Consider the following 20,669-nt stretch of genomic DNA (forward strand, 5'->3'; position numbering starts at 1 on the left):
AAGTGACTGACATGTTTCACCATTTTGTGACGTTTTATAACTCTCTCTCTCTCAACTTGGAAAGTTAGCAGAATATTACGCTATGCGCTGCAGTGAAATACACCCAGAATGTTGTGTTTTTTTTTCTTTTACTGATGAATTAGGAATTAGTTTACAAAATGATGTAGGCCTAATATGTGTGTACGGCCATATGCATTTTGTAAGAACAACACAAATAGACTGAAGCACTTCAGTAACTTAGCTTAGCTAACCCGTGCTGTTACATGTTGTAGCTAGTTAGCCTGTTTCAAGTCACATTTGGCAGTGAAACAGCCATGCATGATGCTTACCTGGAGGGTTGGTATCTTCTCTGCTGGAGGAGGGATTCATGGCTGTCAGTCGGTCAAACAACAACACGCTGCTACTGATGAGTAATAACAGTTGTTTGAAGCTGAAAGTTGTGAGAAAGCCGCTATTACTCTCTGCCCGTCGCTCAGTTATACTGTTGTAATATATTGCACGTGGAGTTCTCCACACGCGTTTTCCGCAGCAATTACCTGATTATAAAGTAGCCTCACCGGGTGCACGCTGATGAGCTTGCTTCGCGCATGCGTAGTGTGCACACGTGTGTGTTCCTCAGGCTCTGCCCAAATACTTCAGAAACGCGATTTTTACCTCCCCTCCCCCTCCATGCTCCCCTAAGAGAAGACTTGAGGAAAAGCGCTGTCTGATTTCTCCTAGTATTGGAACGCGTCCATCCTCCGGCAGGGACACGTGACACATGTGGGCGGGGCGCAGGTGGGGAGAAGGTAAATGCGGAAGTAGCCGTACGTTTGTGAAAACCTGAGCTGTGTGTTCTATGAACGAATGGGATAAAAAAAGCTTCAAAACCACCTTGAACGAGGAGATTTATGCTGCCGAACAAGCGACATTGAACAGTGAGTTACAGCACAAGACGAGTATCAACTACCACTATATCAAATTAACGTTAGATTATAGTTTATTACAGAATTGCTTTCCTTTCCTGCTTTCCTTGTTGTTTTAGCCTACATTGGCCCCAGAATGGGGAATTCCGTTGAAGGTGGGTCCCCTATGTTGCACAGGCCGGGGTTTTACAGTTTGAATTCGGCTGTACTGTACTTAAATTCCTGTCAACCAACAGTTTAGAAAGCTTTAGTCTGCAGAGAATCAGATCTAATCTGAAAAACATGTTGCTGCACGACAAAATGTTAGGCTGGCTTTACACGGTGAAACTTGCACGCAACTAGTTGCAGGTTGCAAGTTGCATGCAACCCAATTTCCATGCAACTTCACAGTTACACAAAGCAATTAAAAAATAATCAAGTCTCGTGCAACTTGGCAGTTTCTTCCAGCAAAACTAGCTAGCTAGATTGGTCATTTTTCATCTATTGTATGGTTTTCTTCTTTTTTCAAGTGAGAATTGTCATTCTGCATCTTTGTATCGTATTTCATATCGTTTTCTCGCTGGAAAATATCAATTCGGACTCGGAGGTGTTGTATCGGTTTTTCTTCTGGCACTGGCTGGCTGGTTGGCTAGCTAGCTAGCTACTTTGTTAGATAAAATATGGCTGTCCCCGACCCCGAGAATAGGAAGAGAGCTATTAGTGCATTAATACTCATGGATATGTTGGAGGAGGAGGAGGAAAAAACACAACATGAAAAAAAAGTTAAACGTATGTGGGTGAAGGACTGGCTACTTAAAAGACATACCAGTGGATCGTTTCACACTCTTTTCAAGGAGCTTGATCCAATGAGCCTCCGGTGAGTGCATTGTTATTATTTTTCTCAAATTTATTGATTGATTCAAGGAAAATAAATAAATAAATAGCTCATTGTTGCCACCTTGTGACAACAGTATGAAATTGTAGCTTCATATATAGATAACTGATTATCATTAAAACATATATAGCATAGCATTGAACAGTTATGTGATCACTATACTTCACAACATGTTAATATTATTATTTTTAACCCATGTAGATCCTGGCTCCGCATGGATCAGAATACATTCAATGCTCTGGGACGCTCATCAAACATCTGAAGTTCGTTGCGGGTGTGACCATGTACGGCCGAGTTACAAACCGCTTTCTGTCTGGCCAGTAGGGGGCGATCTGCCTATCACTCCAAATTGTCATGTAGATGTGTTCCGGCTGGGATGGTCATCAAACATGTGAAGTTTGGTGCGCGTGTGAATATGTAGGGGCGAGTTACAAACCACTTTCTGTGTTGCCAGTAGGGGGCGCTATGACTATAAATGGATATTGACATATAGATGTCTACAGGCATGGACACTTATGCATGACACGTTTGGAGCAGATTGGACAATCTACAATAAAGTTACTCCAACTTCCTGTGTGGCCAGTAGGGGGCGCTCTGCCTATAACTCCAAATGGTCATCTAGATGTCTTCAGGCTGGGATGCTCATCAAACATGTGAAGTTTGGTGCACGTGTGAGCATGTAGGGCCAAGTTACAAACCACTTTCTGTGTTGCCAGTAGGGGGCGCTCTGCCTATAACTCTAAATGATCATCTAGATGTCTACAGGCATGGACACTTATCATGCATGACAAGTTTGGAGCAGATTGGACAATCTACAATGGAGTTACTCCAACTTCCTGTGTGGCCAGTAGGGGGCGCTCTGCCGATAACTCCAAATGGTCAACTAGATGTCTTCAGGCTGGGATGCTCATCAAACATGTGGATTTTGGTGCGCGTGGGACCATGTCCGGCCGAGTTACAAACCACTTTCTGTGTTGCCAGTAGGGGGCGCTATGACTATAAGGATATTGACATATAGATGTCTTCTGAGACTGCGCACTGATTCAGACAGCCAGAGCCTATGTGATCAGCTGACTGGTTCTCAGCATTTTGATTGGCTGTTGCATGAAACTAGTTCCACAAAGTTGAGCGCTTTGCAACTGTTGCGGCTGAGTTTCACAGAAGTTTCAAGTGAGTTGCAGAAGGATTTATACCATGCAATTCATTTGCAACTTGGTTTCACCTAAGTTTCATGCAACTAAAGTTGCGTGCAAGTTTCACCGTGTAAAGCCAGCCTTATCACACAGTGGTCTGTGGGATAGCCTACATACATACAGTACACACACACACACACACACACACACACACACATATACTAACATTATGTCAGTGTATATATGTATGTATGTTGTATGTATGTACAGTATGTATGTATGTATATGTATGTAATACCAATATGGGGTTCACATGACTAGAAAAAGTTGGGGAACACCTGCTGTAACATTTAGCATGATAAGTCTATTACTCTTCACTAGACATTATATGAATATATTGGTAGTCATTAGGGCTGTGAATCTTCACTGGCCTCACGATTCGATTCGATTACGATTCATCTGTCAACGATTTGATTCGATTCCACGATGCACCACGATGCATCTCAAAGTATTGCAGCTCCAAGTATCAAATCCTTAATTTTCTGTATTATTACTGCACATGGCTACTTTTTCATCAATTAATACAAGCAGTCAGATAAATATCAAGTCCCTTTTTTACTTAGAAAGTGCTTTAAAATCTAAATGTCAACAGAAATTTAAACATAAACGATTCATCTGTCTTCGATTCGATTCACACGTCCGCATCTCGATGCATCGATTATACGATTAATTTTGACACCCCTAGTAGTCATGGTGCTAAATATGAGTAATGCAGTATTATGCTATAGTGCAATTATGATATATAATATGTACAGTATTATTTGATTAACTCCTTCTGTTCCTTCCATCCCAGCCCCTTGAATTTATCCACCCACCTAAACTCCTCCCCCTCTGTCCCTTACAGCACATGTTCATTTATTTTCCTTTCCTTCCTCCCTACCTTCCTTCCTCCCTCCCTCCCAAACTATTTGCTTTACTTAAAGGTATACTATACAACTTTTTAGGGCCTTTCAAACGTAAACAAACATTTTTCTTTTTTACATCTTAAAGTCATATATTCTTGAAGAGTAGGGCTTCTAGATGGACAGTGTGCTCTTTTAATTGTTGTTATTATTGCACCATAACTCAAAACACAAGCCTGTTTTGTTTCAATATTAACAAACAATACAAATGTAAACAAACCATTTATGGCTTTAAGTTTCAATTATCTAAAACTCAGTTTTAGCTCTTACAAACTGATATTCCTTGTATCAAAAGCTAAAAGACACCTTCAAATGTAAAAACAAACATTTGTGTTTACATTTGAAGGGCCCTAAAAAGTAGCATCATACCTTACCTTTAATGGGTTTATTTTAGAGGGCCATGCTTAGGTAACATTGATACGAGAGTTCAGCTGTCAGGTTCTATCTACACCAATATTGAAGCTGAAACCCATGTTGATGAACGTCTTTTTGCTTTCTGTTGTTGTTGTTTTGAAAAGCCAATATCTCTGTTAATAGCATAGCAGTTACAGTTAGTGATGTGTTTGTGTCTGCTGTGAGTCTCCAACAGCAGTTGTCTCTGGACCGGTCCTGACTGGTTCCTCCAGGTCAGGCGTGATGGCTCTGTGTGATGTCTGTCTCACTGTAAACTGCCTCTGATTGGTTCCTCCAGGTGTGATGGTCTGTCTCACTGTAAACTGCCTCTGATTGGTTCCTCCAGGTGTGATGGCTCTGTGTGACGTCTGTCTCGCTGTAAACTGCCTCTGATTGGTTCCTCCAGGTCAGGTGTGATGGCTCTGTGTGACAGTCTGTCTCACTGTAAACTGGCTCTGATTGGTTCCTCCAGGTGTGATGGCTCTGTGTGACGTCTGTCTCGCTGTAAACTGTCTCTGATTGGTTCCTCCAGGTGTGATGGCTCTGTGTGACGGTCTGTCTCACTGTAAACCGACTCTGATTGGTTCCTCCAGGTGTGATGGCTCTGTGTGACGGTCTGTCTCGCTGTAAACTGTCTCTGATTGGTTCCTCCAGGCGTGATGGCTCTGTGTGACGGTCTGTCTCGCTGTAAACTGTCTCTGATTGGTTCCTCCAGGTGTGATGGCTCTGTGTGACGGTCTGTCTCACTGTAAACCGACTCTGATTGGTTCCTCCAGGTGTGATGGCTCTGTGTGACGTCTGTCTCGCTGTAAACTGTCTCTGATTGGTTCCTCCAGGCGTGATGGCTCTGTGTGACGGTCTGTCTCGCTGTAAACTGTCTCTGATTGGTTCCTCCAGGTGTGATTGCTCTGTGTGACGGTCTGTCTCACTGTAAACTGTCTCTGATTGGTTCCTCCAGGTGTGATTGCTCTGTGTGACGGTCTGTCTCACTGTAAACCGACTCTGATTGGTTCCTCCAGGTGTGATGGCTCTGTGTGACGGTCTGTCTCGCTGTAAACTGTCTCTGATTGGTTCCTCCAGGTCAGGTGTGATGGCTCTGTGTGACGGTCTGTCTCACTGTAAACTGACTCTGATTGGTTCCTCCAGGTCAGGTGTGATGGCTCTGTGTGACGGTCTGTCTCGCTGTAAACTGACTCTGATTGGTTCCTCCAGGTCAGGTGTGATGGCTCTGTGTGACGGTCTGTCTCACTGTAAACTGTCTCTGATTGGTTCCTCCAGGTCAGGTGTGATGGCTCTGTGTGACGGTCTGTCTCACTGTAAACTGACTCTGATTGGTTCCTCCAGGTCAGGTGTGATGGCTCTGTGTGACGGTCTGTCTCACTGTAAACTGTCTCTGATTGGTTCCTCCAGGTCAGGTGTGATGGCTCTGTGTGACGGTCTGTCTCACTGTAAACTGGCTCTGATTGGTTCCTCCAGGTGTGATGGCTCTGTGTGACGGTCTGTCTCACTGTAAACTGGCTCTGATTGGTTCCTCCAGGTGTGATGGCTCTGTGTGACGGTCTGTCTGACTGTAAACTGGCTCTGATTGGTTCCTCCAGGTGTGATGGCTCTGTGTGACGGTCTGTCTCACTGTAAACTGGCTCTGATTGGCTCCTCCAGGTGTGATGGCTCTGTGTGACGGTCTGTCTAGCTGTAAACTGTCTCTGATTGGTTCCTCCAAGTGTGATGGCTCTGTGTGACGGTCTGTCTCACTGTAAACTGTCTCTGATTGGTTCCTCCAGGTCAGGTGTGATGGCTCTGTGTGACGGTCTGTCTCGCTGTAAACTGTCTCTGATTGGTTCCTCCAGGTGTGATGGCTCTGTGTGACGGTCTGTCTCACTGTAAACTGTCTCTGATTGGTTCCTCCAGGTGTGATGGCTCTGTGTGACGGTCTGTCTCACTGTAAACTGTCTCTGATTGGTTCCTCCAGGTCAGGTGTGATGGCTCTGTGTGACGGTCTGTCTCGCTGTAAACTGTCTCTGATTGGTTCCTCCAGGTCAGGTGTGATGGCTCTGTGTGACGGTCTGTCTCGCTGTAAACTGTCTCTGATTGGTTCCTCCAGGTGTGATGGCTCTGTGTGACGGTCTGTCTCGCTGTAAACTGTCTCTGATTGGTTCCTCCAGGTCAGGTGTGATGGCTCTGTGTGACGGTCTGTCTCACTGTAAACTGTCTCTGATTGGTTCCTCCAGGTGTGATGGCTCTGTGTGACGGTCTGTCTCACTGTAAACTGCCTCTGATTGGTTCCTCCAGGTGTGATGGCTCTGTGTGACGGTCTGTCTCACTGTAAACTGGCTCTGATTGGTTCCTCCAGGTCAGGTGTGATGGCTCTGTGTGACGGTCTGTCTCACTGTAAACTGTCTCTGATTGGTTCCTCCAGGTCAGGTGTGATGGCTCTGTGTGACGGTCTGTCTCGCTGTAAACTGTCTCTGATTGGTTCCTCCAGGTCAGGTGTGATGGCTCTGTGTGACGGTCTGTCTCACTGTAAACTGTCTCTGATTGGTTCCTCCAGGTCAGGTGTGATGGCTCTGTGTGACGGTCTGTCTCACTGTAAACTGTCTCTGATTGGTTCCTCCAGGTCAGGTGTGATGGCTCTGTGTGACGGTCTGTCTCGCTGTAAACTGTCTCTGATTGGTTCCTCCAGGTCAGGTGTGATGGCTCTGTGTGACGGTCTGTCTCGCTGTAAACTGTCTCTGATTGGTTCCTCCAGGTGTGATGGCTCTGTGTGACGGTCTGTCTCGCTGTAAACTGTCTCTGATTGGTTCCTCCAGGTCAGGTGTGATGGCTCTGTGTGACGGTCTGTCTCACTGTAAACTGTCTCTGATTGGTTCCTCCAGGTGTGATGGCTCTGTGTGACGGTCTGTCTCACTGTAAACTGCCTCTGATTGGTTCCTCCAGGTGTGATGGCTCTGTGTGACGGTCTGTCTCACTGTAAACTGGCTCTGATTGGTTCCTCCAGGTCAGGTGTGATGGCTCTGTGTGACGGTCTGTCTCACTGTAAACTGTCTCTGATTGGTTCCTCCAGGTCAGGTGTGATGGCTCTGTGTGACGGTCTGTCTCGCTGTAAACTGTCTCTGATTGGTTCCTCCAGGTCAGGTGTGATGGCTCTGTGTGACGGTCTGTCTCACTGTAAACTGTCTCTGATTGGTTCCTCCAGGTCAGGTGTGATGGCTCTGTGTGACGGTCTGTCTCACTGTAAACTGTCTCTGATTGGTTCCTCCAGGTCAGGTGTGATGGCTCTGTGTGACGGTCTGTCTCGCTGTAAACTGTCTCTGATTGGTTCCTCCAGGTCAGGTGTGATGGCTCTGTGTGACGGTCTGTCTCGCTGTAAACTGGCTCTGGCCTTCGCTGTGCTGATGGATCTGCTGGGAGGAGCCGCTCTGCTGCTGGGTGTCTTCGCCCCGCTGGAGATCAAAGGACGAGACTTCGGAGACCTACTGGTCTATACTGGTGAGTCCGTCTGGAACTGAACTGATGATGCGTCATCTGCCATGACTACACAGGCAGAAAAGATGGATTAAAGATGAACTAGGAAAACATTAATTAGAACATATATTATGTCCTAGAACAGTGGGTCTCAAACCTTTTGGGCTTCAGTACCTTTCCCTGATTTCTTAATCCAAGTACCTGATTACCAGGCTAGATCATTAATTACAGGTACATTTTAAGAACACGTGTTCACTTAGCGTTATCTCAGCTACCATCAAACAAATGATCAAATCTACTGTCTGACAGTAACTGTACATTACAATTGAGGGGCAACTGTGCAATTCTCTGCAGTCAAGGGTAAAGAAATAAAAAAAATAGTTTATCATGAACATGAATATACTGTTTAATATTTAACTTGCCCCTGAAACCTGGCACCTCTTTACCTTCACAAGTGCATCACATCAGATTGAAGGACTTCTCAGTGCAATTTTTACACTTTGCCAAGTCATCCTGTGAGCCGGATTGAACCGTTTGGCGGGCTGGTTCTGGCCCCCGGGCCGTATGTTTGACACCCCTGTTAGTTGGATGTATCTTGTTTAAATACAAGTGTGTGAGTGTTTCCCAGACTGACCTGAGGTCTGTGCAGGTGCTCTGCTGGTGCTGATGTCTCTGGGCGGATGGGTGCTGTGGTACAGCGGGAACATCGAGGGCCTCACGTCCCGCAAGGAGCTGGGACACATCGGCAGCGCCGTGGACCGACTGGCCCGCAACCTCAGCCGCAAGATCCGCATCTACAGGAGCCACCTGTGATGCTGCAGGAGGGGGCGGGGCATAGCAGGTGAGGATGCTCGTATGCAGGACATTTAAAATTCACTTTGCAAACTAGGGGGGAATTCCCCCCTTATGTTCTTCAGATAGGGGGGATTTATAGATTTTGGGGGGATTTTTTCCGGCGATACTATAACCGACAAATAGCTGCTTCTCCTGTCCAATAAGCGATAATACTGTAATTTCACATTTTTGTATTTAAAAAAGGAGTCTAAATTACTATGGCTTTTGTCGTGTTTTTTTCTGCAGACTAAGCTATAGGCTTTTGGTTCTATGAAAGCTTTTATTTTTTGTATTGAGTGATACACTCTACTAAAACACTATATTATATCAGAAGTGTTCTTTGTTTTGTGTTCACAATAGTGATGTCAGTTAGATTTGGTTAGGTCAGAGCTGTGGAATATTAAATCATCCATCTTTGCTCACTACATCTACCTTTCTGACTGTCATTACTAGCAACTAAACCTGTTCGAATTGTGCATCCGGGAGAGTTCTATTGAAGTGACTATAAACCATCTGTGTCGTTTCACTTTTGATTGAAAATGCTTCCACCAGATTTTCACGGCTGCTTTATGAGAAACGCCATTTGAGTGGCGACAACATCGTTGACATCACTGGCACTCAGCCAGTGATTAACGTTATTATTAACGTCATTATCGATATCAGATTCTTCATCGTCAATAACGTAACGCTTTTTTTCTGAGCGGGTTCTCCTTCTGAGGACGTAGTTTTCCTTTTTAGCCAGCGATCTATCATGTTTGCAATCAGCTGTCTGTATCCACCGAGAAATCAGCAGAGGAGCGTTGATGTCGAGAGGACTGAGGGACGGGATATTTTTTTCCCCATGATGGCGAAGGCTAGGCTTCTGCCTCTGATTGGCCTAGTGTCAAACGTTCATCCAATCACATTTGCTTGGCTATCCTGCATCTCTTTCTACAGTCTGTGCTCAGTGGGTCAGACAAACGGCCGTTTCGCTTGCTAAGCACCATTCCGCACAAACATAGATCGGTCTGCGCAAACCATTGCGGGATTACTCTCCCTTTATAAATTGAAAATATTAAATCAAATTTCAAATTCATCAAATTTTAAGCCCTGATATCATCATCTTTAGGTTTCTGGGAATCCCGCAGTGAGTTTGGAGCTCAGCATGGAAAAAATAATGTAAAATCTTCATAAAACACATGACTTCTCATTTGTTTAGTTTGTAAACGCACAGTCGTTTCATGTATTATGATTAGGATTAGATTTAGCATTTGTATCCCGTCATGGGCATGATGTTCAAGGGGTAGTTAATGGTTGTTGTTGTTGTTTTTGTTGTTGTTGTTGTTGTTGTTGTTTTTGGGGGGGGGGGGGGCATTTTGCCTTTATATTTGATAGGACACAGTAGGCAGACAGGAAAGATGGTGGGGGAGAGAGAGAGAGGGGATGACATGCGGCAAAGGACCATAGGCTGGCAACGCAAAGGACTAAAGGACTATTCATGGTCACTCCAGTGAACCGGGCGTGAGGAAAATATGATGTCATCACCCTGGGCGTGTCTGAGGCGAGGCCTCCGCAACCGCTAGCGCGTACCTGGAGGTTTTTCTAGCAGCGCGTAGCTCCGCAGCTCCCTGTCTCTCCTTTGTAGGAGACACAGGGAGAGAAATCAAATAAAAAGTAAGAAACACTGAGCTGTGTTTTCACCACATTTCTTGACTCATGTGGTAAAACTTTGATTTGTCGTCGTTTGTTTTTAGTCATTTCAACAAGTCGATGTTGTGCTGTGTTGAGACAGATTAAGCAGCACAAAGTAGGCTATAGGGCGGAACTGAAACGCCTGTTTACATTCAGTAAAACATGTTTGGTGATTCTATTCCTGTGCTGATATAGAGTGAGAGTGAAACACCTGTTTACATTCAGTAAAAACATGTTTGGTGATTCTATTCCTGTGCTGATATAGAGTGAGAGTGAAACACCTGTTTACATTCAGTAAAAACACGTTTGGTGATTCTATTCCTGTGCTGATATAGAGTGAGAGTGAAACACCTGTTTACATTCAGTAAAAACACGTTTGGTGATTCTATTCCTGTGCTGATATAGAGTGAGAGTGAAACCGCACTCAGTACTGCACATAATGGCGTTTCATTGTGACTTTTTCATGGGCCGTTTCTCACTGATTATCACTGTAGAAAACATTGATCCGTGGATGGTGTACCGCACCATTTAATATTGTATTGAGAACCGTTGCATCCCCATATTATATCAGGCCCGTATTGGTCTATTATTGATTATCAGATATCAACAGTCACTGTCATCCACCTGCAATCGGATGCAGGTTCCTCCTGAACACAGCTACAGAAAAACAGTCTGGAAAACCTGACGTGAAATATAATTTTATTATTTGCACTTTTTCATCCAATTGTTCTATAATGTTACATTGTAAGCTCACAATGTAGCGTAGCTTACATCAGATCACTCACAATCTTCAAATCTGACCAATAGGCTTAATAAAAACCTAGGAATTCAGTATGGAGTAACATAAAATGTGTCAGGTATGGTGAATAAGTCAAGGCAGGATTGTGTTTTTCCAGACTGATGTCTGTACAGTTTGTATTCATTTCTCTTCCATTCTCTCTGCTATCTCCACAGGCTTTTTCATGGCTTTTTCTGTTCTGGAGGTCTGAAGATGTCGTGGACCGATGCTGCCTTGGATATGTTCTGTAAATTCAGCTTGAGTCAAATTGTGCTACCTGGATCTGTCAGTGTTAATATACAGATGATCTACATAGATCAACTGTAATGTCTCTGTTACCTGTACTGAAATACACACAAATATGAATGTTACACATGTCAAAAACATTTCATTTATATCAGGACAGTTGCTCCTCTGTTACATGGCCATGGTGCTGATGATTTATCATGATTGTTTTCTTTCATAGTGTCAGTTTTAGATGAGAGTATCATTGATTTCAGCAGTGGTCTTGTTCTGTTATCAACTTCAATAAAAAACATTTTTATGAACTGTTTAAAACCATCTGGATTACTTCTCAGCTCTATTTTATTTCCAAAACCAAACAATATATTCATTTGAAATAGACCTCCAATCACACCGTCATTCAAATCAGATTAACTTTATTGATCAAATACCACAAATGTACAGCCAGGAATTTGTAATTGGTGTTACTGGTGCTGAGACAAGACATTACAGATAGTAAAGACAACAGGATGGCACATATAGAGCAAGATATGCTACTGACAGCAGATTATACATATTACTGCACATATATTCAGTATTAAAGGGGCATTAAATCATCGATGACAGTGATTCCCAACCTGTGGGCCTCAGGTGGCCTGTGGAGGTATTGCAAGTGGGCCGCCAAATTAATATATATATGTATATATATATTATTTTACATTAAACAAATTGAAAAAACTTGCTGATGGACAGCTCCTTGGAAATTGTAACAGTGAAAATGCTGCAACATGTTTCAGATGCTGTGTTAGTGACTGTGGAAGATAAGTGCTCTGAGAACACATTATTTAGCCTCTGTATTTTTTTATGGGGTTGGAGGTGGACCACAAAAAGGTTTGAAATGTTCAAGTCGGCCCTGAGTTGGAAAAGGTTGGGAACTGCTGATCTATGAGCTTTATTGCTCTCTACAGGTGACCAGCATGAATTGCACCCCCATCCCTTTGAGTGACAGCGGTCAGTAATTGACACACATACAAAAGTCAGATTTTCACAATTAAGTCATAAATTAACGAATTAGAGCTGAGATCCAAAGGAAAATTGAAGAGGGAATATAGCTTATCATCAAGCTAAGTAGGCCTATCCTCTTTTACACTTTTACTGCCTTTTTTAGCTTGAGAAGAAAGGCATTTCTTTACAGCTGAAATGTGTTGCAACAGTGATCGCTCACTTGCAGCATCGTCACTGAAACAGTTGAAAATGTGACTTGAAATTCTAACGGGTGGGGAGTTTCTGTTCCAATACGGCCCAGAAAGTGAGTTTTGAAAATGAGAAATCTCAGCACCTGATATAGACAGCAGTACCAAACCCTGCAGGTATGTTATGGTCATGTTGTGCTTTGTGACACTAAACATTAAGATGGATGGTTTCAAGGAAATGTTGCTCACCCATCCCAGTCAAACAGAAAAGATCTTACACCTGTGACTCTTCTGTTCACAACAATGTCCAAAAACAGGAGAGAGGAAGTGACCTGGCAGGAAGAAATAATGGATTACTTGTAATGGGATTACAATAATCTGTTCCATTACAGTCAGTAAAACACTGATGGAATGGATGAGATCAGTGCAATTCTATTACAACTAATCAGATCAATTACTTCATTTCTTCAATCAATATCCATTAACTGTACAACAATAATTATATTACACAGGTGATTATTAAAATATATCATAAAATACTGTAGTACAACCGTGATATATATATATATATATATCTCAAAATGCATTCAGATAATAAAGATGAGATTACACTAGCATAACAATAGACACTTGAAGTTATGATTGTTAATGGCTGAATCAATCAATGCGCTTTACATAAAAAATCAAACTACAGCTAATTAAAAAATTACAATAAAATAATAAAAAATGCAGATACAATCAAATAAAGAAGAGTGAGAAATTGAAGGAGGAAAATACAACAAGATCAAATGAAAATAAGAGATGACGATCATGCAAACTTTTTTTTTTCTTTTTTTCTTTTCTTTTTTACATTTAACAGCATTTCTATTCTAAGTAAGAAAAACATTTTGTTACAGAGTCAGAATATTCCATTAATGTTTATAGCTTAATAGAATACATTTGAATAAAAAAAGTAACAATGTCTTTCTCTCTCTCTCTCTCTTTCTCTCTCTCAGATATACCCAGCTGGGTTTTGAATATGTCATTTACATCCGTGATATGGACAGCATAGAATAGATAATAGTTGGCATTGCAAGTCTTTACAGGTGAAGACAATTCTTTCAGACTTCACACTTTGCTACCAAGAAGCATGTTGCAGCCTTCATGCACCGCAGCATGCAGCAGACTGATGAGTTGCTTAAGAAAACTTGTTGATTGCAATCAAGTTGAAAATAGTCATACCTATAGGGACTTTTGAACTGTACAAGGCTCTGGAGTTATTAAAATGCTTTGATCACACCAGTGACACAGTCAATGTAGACATTTAAAAAATATATTTTATCGCCTGCCTCGCCCTCATCACAGCAGAGCTCAATTCCAGAGGAATGCAGAAGTAGATGGCTTTCAAATGAGCTGAGCACTGCCCGTGTCTCATCATGGGAAAAGCCCTGCAGCTGCTGTAATCTGACAGTTCAGCGCCGCCGCCGGCGGGATGTTCTGGATCAGACCGACGCAGCTCGGCCCGTATCCAACACTGTTGAGTCCAGATGATGCAATCCCAGGCTAACTTGTTTATCAGGTGCAGAAGAAAAGTGGATGCTGGTGAGTGAGACCAGCACCTTTTTATTGGGAGTGGATCCATAGGTTGATTAGGCTCATCCTGATTGGCTGAGTATGTGTATATGCAAATTTCAGTGTGCTGATCCACTCGTAGGAGTGGCTGTAGCAATGGAGCCCTGCTGTGCCCTCCACCCCTCCCATCCTATAAAACTGCCTTTCTTTCTGTAACTGATCTCCCATTGGTTTAGACTTTTGAATGATCCCTCCCCGTGTTATGACCGGACCAAACATCCTGTTTCAAGAGGTTATAAGAGCGGAACATTTTATACAAATGTGTGTTTGGTCCTGATCAATGGTGGCTGGATTGAGGTTCTGGTAGGTGGAGTCTGGCTCGACAGTAGAGTGTGTTTGGTACTGATCCATGGTGGCTGGATTGAGGCTCTGGTAGATGGAGTCTGGCTCGACAGTAGAGTGTGTTTGGTCCTGATCCATGGTGGCTGGATTGAGGTTCTCGTAGGTGGAGTCTGGCTCGGCAGTAAAGTATATGTGGTCCTGATCTATGATTGCTGGATTGATGCGCTGGTAGGTGGAGTCTGGCTGGGATCTGGAGGCTGGAGCAGAGTTCTCATACAGAGGAATCTGCAACAAACAATAATAAGTTTAGCAAAGTGAGAACATGACAGCACACCTGAAATACAGTGGTAGCCATAAACAGTCCTCCATCTTGCATGTATCTGAATAGGTGGTGGTGGAAGATGGACCTGAAGCCTTAGGATTGTTATCAAATCCAAGATGGCAGCATGTCAGTGTTAAGTGTCATCGGTACAAGTCCTTTATTCTATAACGGGGGGAAAATGAGAATATAATTTTGTCCATAAGGTCGCTTGACTTAGACCAATAATTGCCTTTATGTCAAACAAGGGTAGTCCAGTTTACTTCAAATGTCTTTCTTATTTGATGTGATGTGTTTACAGTGACAGTAACATGTTATTAGAATTCTCATAAAATTGGATGAATCATGGCATCTATCGGTTGTCATGGTGATTCCAATCTTCCAATTATTCCGGTAGAGTGACCCATCATTTGTCACTTCATTTCTACCCACCTTCTTCTTCCACAGCTGCGAGTGTAACTTGAAATGGAGTGACACTTGGTAGTGAACTGGTCTGGTAGTGTAACTTGAAGTGGAGTGACACTTGGTAGTGAACTGCATGGTAGTGTAACTTGAAGTGGAGTGACACTTGGTATTGAACTGGTAGTGTAACTTGAAGTGGAGTGACACTTGGTAGTGAACTGGTAATGTAACTTGTAATCAGAGAAATACGTATTTCAACTACTTTTTTGTATTTTGTAATTTGTATTTGGCTGGGCAGAGAAAAATGAGATGTAATTTGTATCAAGATACTTTCAGATCTTGTATTTTGTGTATTTCAAATACATAAAATACATTTTTCTTTTTATTCTCAAATTGACACATGTAAACATTGACACAGGTTTAAACTAAAGATGGAGAAATTAGTTGTACTAAAAACAACTAAGTGAACTAAACTGAAACCTGATATGAATAAACAGAGAAATTACTTGTACTAAAAAACAACTAACTGGACTGAACTGAAACCTGATTTGAATAGGAGAAATTAGTTGTACTAAAAACAACTAAGTGAACTAAACTGAACTGAAACCTGATATGAAAAGATGGAGAAATAAGGTGTATTGAAAAACAACTAACTGAACTGAAACCTGATGTGAAAAGATGGAGAAATTAGTTGTACTAAAAACAACTAAGTGAACTAAACTGAAACCTGATATGATTCAGAATAGATAGAGAAATAAGTTGTACTGAAAAACAACTAACTGAACTAAACTGAAAGCTGATATGATTCAGATTCAAGATTCAAGATTCAAGATTTTTATTGTCACTCCATGGTACAAGTATCACGTGTGAAATTCTTGTGCTGTGGACTCCGTTTACAACATAGTGCAAATAGTACAAATATAACAAATATAGCAGGGCATATGGGTGCAAAAACAACAAGAGACGCATAAGGCAGTATAGTGATAAGCACTATAGTGATAAGACAAGTCAGAGACAGTGGCATATTCACTGTACATAGGTGCACGTGTCGGGTGCATACTTTAGACGTGCTTAAACATTTTAAATGTTTAAGAATAGATAAGAATAGATTGAGAAAGAAGTTGTATTGAAAAACTAACTAACTGAACTAAACTGAAACCTGATGTGAATAGCTGAAGAAATAAGTTGTACTGGGAAAAAAACAACTAACTGAACTATACTAAAACCTGATATGAATAGATTGAGAAATAAGTTGTACTGAAAAAAACCCTAACTGAACTAAACTGAAACTTGATTTGAATAGGAGAAATTAGTTGTACTGAAAAACACCTAACTGTCATAAACCTGATTTGAATAGATGGAGAAATTAGTTATACTGAAAAACTATAACTGAACACCAAAGTACCCTAATGAAAATCAAAAATGTCTTTCTGTTGCTACAAGGATGTCTGAGCTTCACTGTGCATAATGATGGCTGTGCAGATTTTGACACTAGAATGGTGTTACCACTGCTGATAGTGGAAAGTTGTATTCAGTGAGTGATTGTTCTTTAGTAATTATGTTCTAGATAGCCAGGTTGTTTTGGATTTGTTTATGAAGCAGAAGGAGGGGAAGTCATTTTAAGGATGTAAGGATTTGAACAAGAGTCCAATTTCATGGAAGGCCTTTTTTGTTTGAGATGCAGTTTCTCATCGTTCCTCTCACCGATTCACAATTTCACAACCTTAGACAGGATGTGCATCAGGGCATTCAATTCCTGAAATGTAATATTTTCTAGTTGTGAGGTCTCTAGACCATAGTTCAAGCAGAAGGCCATTCGTGCATAATCTAATCCGATCACCCCTGACGTCAATCAAGGTCTAGTATGACGTGGTCAGTCAAAGTCTTAGTATGACGTCCGTAATGACGTCAGATATGACGTCAGTTAATTCTCATATATATAGCAAGGGTTCTACGTCACCTCTCTCTCTCTGGCCGATCATAACAGCAGCAGCTTCACAGCAGTCCATCTCCCTTGAGCCCTCCTCCGGAGCGTTGTTTTGCACCATATCCGGAGACCGAATCAGCACCCTCAAGCCTTCTCTACCCGTGGAAATCCAACGCAGATATTCCCCGCATATTCCTCAACGCTTCCCACTCCATTCCCGGCATGTCGAGCTCCGAGCCAGAGCAGTCCATGGACAGCGACAGCAGCTCAGCCAACGAGACCCCGTTCCAGATCGGCCACGGTGCGTTCTTGCTTTCCGAGACGTCTGATGAAGACGTTGGCGAAGCGGCCGGGACCACAGGCCGCCAACGCAGCCACGATGAAAGGGCCCGGCGCGCGTTCCCGTGGCACGGGGCGCGCCACTGCGACGGCCCTTGGAAGGAGAGCAGATGACGAAGTGCCGCGTGCGCCCGGTCGCCCAAGAACGCGCGCGAGCGTGCCAGAGGGGGAGGCCGCTCGGCGCGGACGTGCGAGAGGCCGCGGACGAAGATCAGCAGAGGCAGCCGCTCCGAGAGCGGGGAGACGCCGGGGAAATACAGGCCGCGGGGCCACCGCGAGACGCCATGTCCTTCCTGGTCGCACTGACCTCCAGGCCGCCGCCCCGGAAGCGGAAACGGCACCATTCGCAGCTCCGCCGAGCCGACAGGGGTCGTCAAGAGCCATTCTGCTGTCCCTGTTAGATGCTAGCAGATCAGTGGATGCTCGTCTGAGGGCCCTGGAAACCCCCCCCCCCCCTTTCCCCCCACGTTCGCCACAGCCCAGCCAGCGCAGCAGCCGATCCCGCCCCCGCCCACGCAGCAAGCCGACGTGCTCCTCACACCCTGGCGTCCGCCACGCCCGCCATCTCATTTGGTATGCCTTTTGTTTCTCCCTGTGCCGATGTGTCTCCCAGGTTGAGATCCCAGATTTTGAAGGGCAGAGACATCAATTTAGTTAGCATACTCCTGCCATCCCCCGAGTGCAAAAGGAAGGTCGGGGGTGACCCAGATGGCCCTGTCTATTTAAAGTCGTCCGACCCCCGCCTGTCCAAAGACCTCTCCCTATGTGACTTCCTGAACACGTTCGGCGTCTACCGCGACGTGATCTGTGAGGTGTACCCAGAGCGCCGCCACGAGCTAGATTTATATATAGCGCTAATAGTGGACCTCTACTCCAACCACGGTAAATTATTCTACCAGTATCATAAAGCATTCTCCGCTAAAGCCGCCCTGATGATCACCCGGGCTAATACGCGGCTTAACTGGTCCATTATGGACATGCAGATCTTCACGTCGCTGGTTAGCGGGCGGCCGGTGAACACCTGCTACTCGTGCGGCGAACCGGGGCACTCTGCACAATTCTGCCCAAAGGCGGCCTTTCAGTCCGGCGCCGCCCCCAGCCCCGCCCCCTCCTGGGCGCCCGACACCAGTGGGTCCTCCCAGGTGCATGCCCATTCCCCCGACTACCTTTGCAGATATTTCAATGAAAACGTGTGCACATATCCCAAATGTAATTTCCTGCACGCATGTAGCACCTGCGGGGACGCCCACCCCCGCTCCCGCTGCCCGCAAAGGACCCGCCCCCCACCAAACAAGAAATATTGATTTACATTGCTTTGAAAACACCACATGTACTGTAGGTGTCCCTCGTGTTTGATTAAATAAAGCGAGTTGATTGACAATCTACCTGGTCTGCGATCCGATCATCCCATCTTTAAACGCCCACTAATAACAATAGTAATAACAAAAAAAAAAAAAAAAAAAAAAAAAAAACCTAAGTCACCAACCCCTAAGTCATCCCCTAAGCCACTAAGTCACCAACCCCTAAGTCATCCCCTAAGCCACTAAGTCACCAACCCTAAGTCATCCAAGTCCAGCGCCAAGTCGGGAAGTCACTAAGTCACCGAGGCCAAGTTGGGAACCCCTAAGCCACTAAGTCACCAACCCCTAAGCCACCAAGTCACCAACCCCTAAGTCATCCCCCAAGCCACTAAGTCACCAACCCCTAAGTCACCCCCTAAGCCACTAAGTCACCAACCCCTAAGTCAGCGATCCTCAAAGTCCGGACTCCGGTCCACATCCGGACCCAGACGCCGTCCTATCCGGACCGAGCCCTATAACCTACAAATCACTGAATAGTTACATTTTCACGGAGCATTTCTATTTTAACCGGCACATGCTTTTCTAGCCTTTACGGTACTGGTTTATCTGTCAGGAAGCTCACAGACCAATGCATGCGCTGTAAATCATCACACGTGATGCTACTCAGCCAATCAACAAGCGAATCGATTCTGCCTGCTGCTGCTGCGGGAGAGTTGACACACGGACGTAGGAGAGGCGAGACTCGGAGAAATGCGAGATAAGTATTTCACATCGCGTGCTCAAAAGAAACGAGTAGACCGCGAAAACAAAGCTTTAGTTTTAATCCAGAGCAGGCAGACTCATGTTCATTCATTGGTCTGACGAGCAGTTCAAAACCAGTATGTCTCGTGAAGTGTGATGCGATCCTGACCAGCTGTCTATGGAAGCGCCACACATGAGCACACACACACACACACACTCAAATCCAGGGCGCACACACATTCACTGCCCAACGGCATGCAAAGTTTGCATTGCGAGCGACCGATAGATAGAAAGACAGACAGACAGGCAGGCAGGCAGGCACAGACAAACAGAGTGGGAGCTCACTTCTATCAAGAGAAAAGGAGGTTTGTTGGCTGAGAGCCTGACTGATAAAATGTGAAATGGAGTTAAGAAAAGGAAGAAAAGGGGGAACTTATTTTTCTAAAATTAAAGCACTTTATTTTAAGATGCAAATTTTCCCAAAGCACTCTGTTGTGTTATTTCTAAATGCAGCCATTATTTTACTTGAAATGAGAAAAGAACATGTATTTATTATTAGTATAGGCTAGTTATTTATAATTAATCCAGTTAAATATGAAAACTGTAAATAAACATTATTGATGTTTATTTTGATTTAACAGTCAGTCATTGACTACATACAGACGTTGTACCATTAGGCTACTGCAATCATTGAAGTAGCCTAAGTTCAATGGCACTGAATCATAACGCAAGCTCAATGTTCCGGACCTTCGCTTGAGGACATTTTCTCTATCTGGACCTCTTAGAATTTTAATTGAGTGCCCCTGCCCTAAGTCATCCCCTAAGCCACTAAGTCACCAACCCCTAAGTCATCCCCTAAGCCACTAAGTCACCAACCCCTAAGCCATCCCCTAAGCCACTAAGTCACCAACCCCTCAGCCATCCCCTAAGCCACCAAGTCACCAACCCCTAAGTCATCCCCTAAGCCACTAAGTCACCAACCCCTAAGTCACCCCTAAGCCACTAAGTCACCAACCCCTAAGTCATCCCCTAAGCCACTAAGTCACCAACCCCCCTAAGCCACTAAGTCACCAACCCCTAAGCCATCCCCTAAGCCACCAAGTCACCAACCCCTAAGTTCATCCCCCAAGCCACTAAGTCACCAACCCCTAAGTCACCCCCTAAGCCACTAAGTCACCAACCCCTAAGCCACCAAGTCACCAACCCCTAAGTCATCCCCCAAGCCACTAAGTCACCAACCCCTAAGTCACCCCCTAAGCCACTAAGTCACCAGCCCCTAAGCCACCAAGTCACCAACCCCTAAGTCATCCCCCAAGCCAC

General features: G+C 44.1%; 2 protein-coding genes across 2 annotated transcripts in view; one reads left to right on the top strand and one right to left on the bottom strand.

Annotated features, from left to right (window-relative positions):
- Positions 1-811: 811 nt before the first annotated feature.
- tmem238a (transmembrane protein 238a) lies at positions 812-11,550 on the top strand. Its single transcript, XM_083645835.1, has 4 exons — positions 812-917; positions 7,593-7,753; positions 8,379-8,570; positions 11,189-11,550. Exons 2-3 carry the CDS (start codon positions 7,603-7,605, stop codon positions 8,540-8,542), a joined length of 315 nt encoding a protein of 104 aa, XP_083501961.1. The 5' UTR covers positions 812-917; positions 7,593-7,602; the 3' UTR covers positions 8,543-8,570; positions 11,189-11,550.
- LOC310784874 (major histocompatibility complex class I-related gene protein-like) overlaps positions 10,122-20,669 on the bottom strand; it is a gene marked incomplete at both ends in the record, with an annotated part of 86,277 nt that continues 75,729 nt past the window's right edge. The window contains one exon of the mRNA XM_083645910.1: positions 10,122-10,179. Within this exon, the coding sequence (XP_083502036.1) occupies positions 10,122-10,179 (58 nt within the window). The remainder of the gene's footprint in view (positions 10,180-20,669) is intronic.

This window comes from Poromitra crassiceps, assembly GCF_964638095.1.
Source record: "Poromitra crassiceps genome assembly, chromosome: 11".
NCBI classification, from domain to species: domain Eukaryota; kingdom Metazoa; phylum Chordata; class Actinopteri; order Beryciformes; family Melamphaidae; genus Poromitra; species Poromitra crassiceps.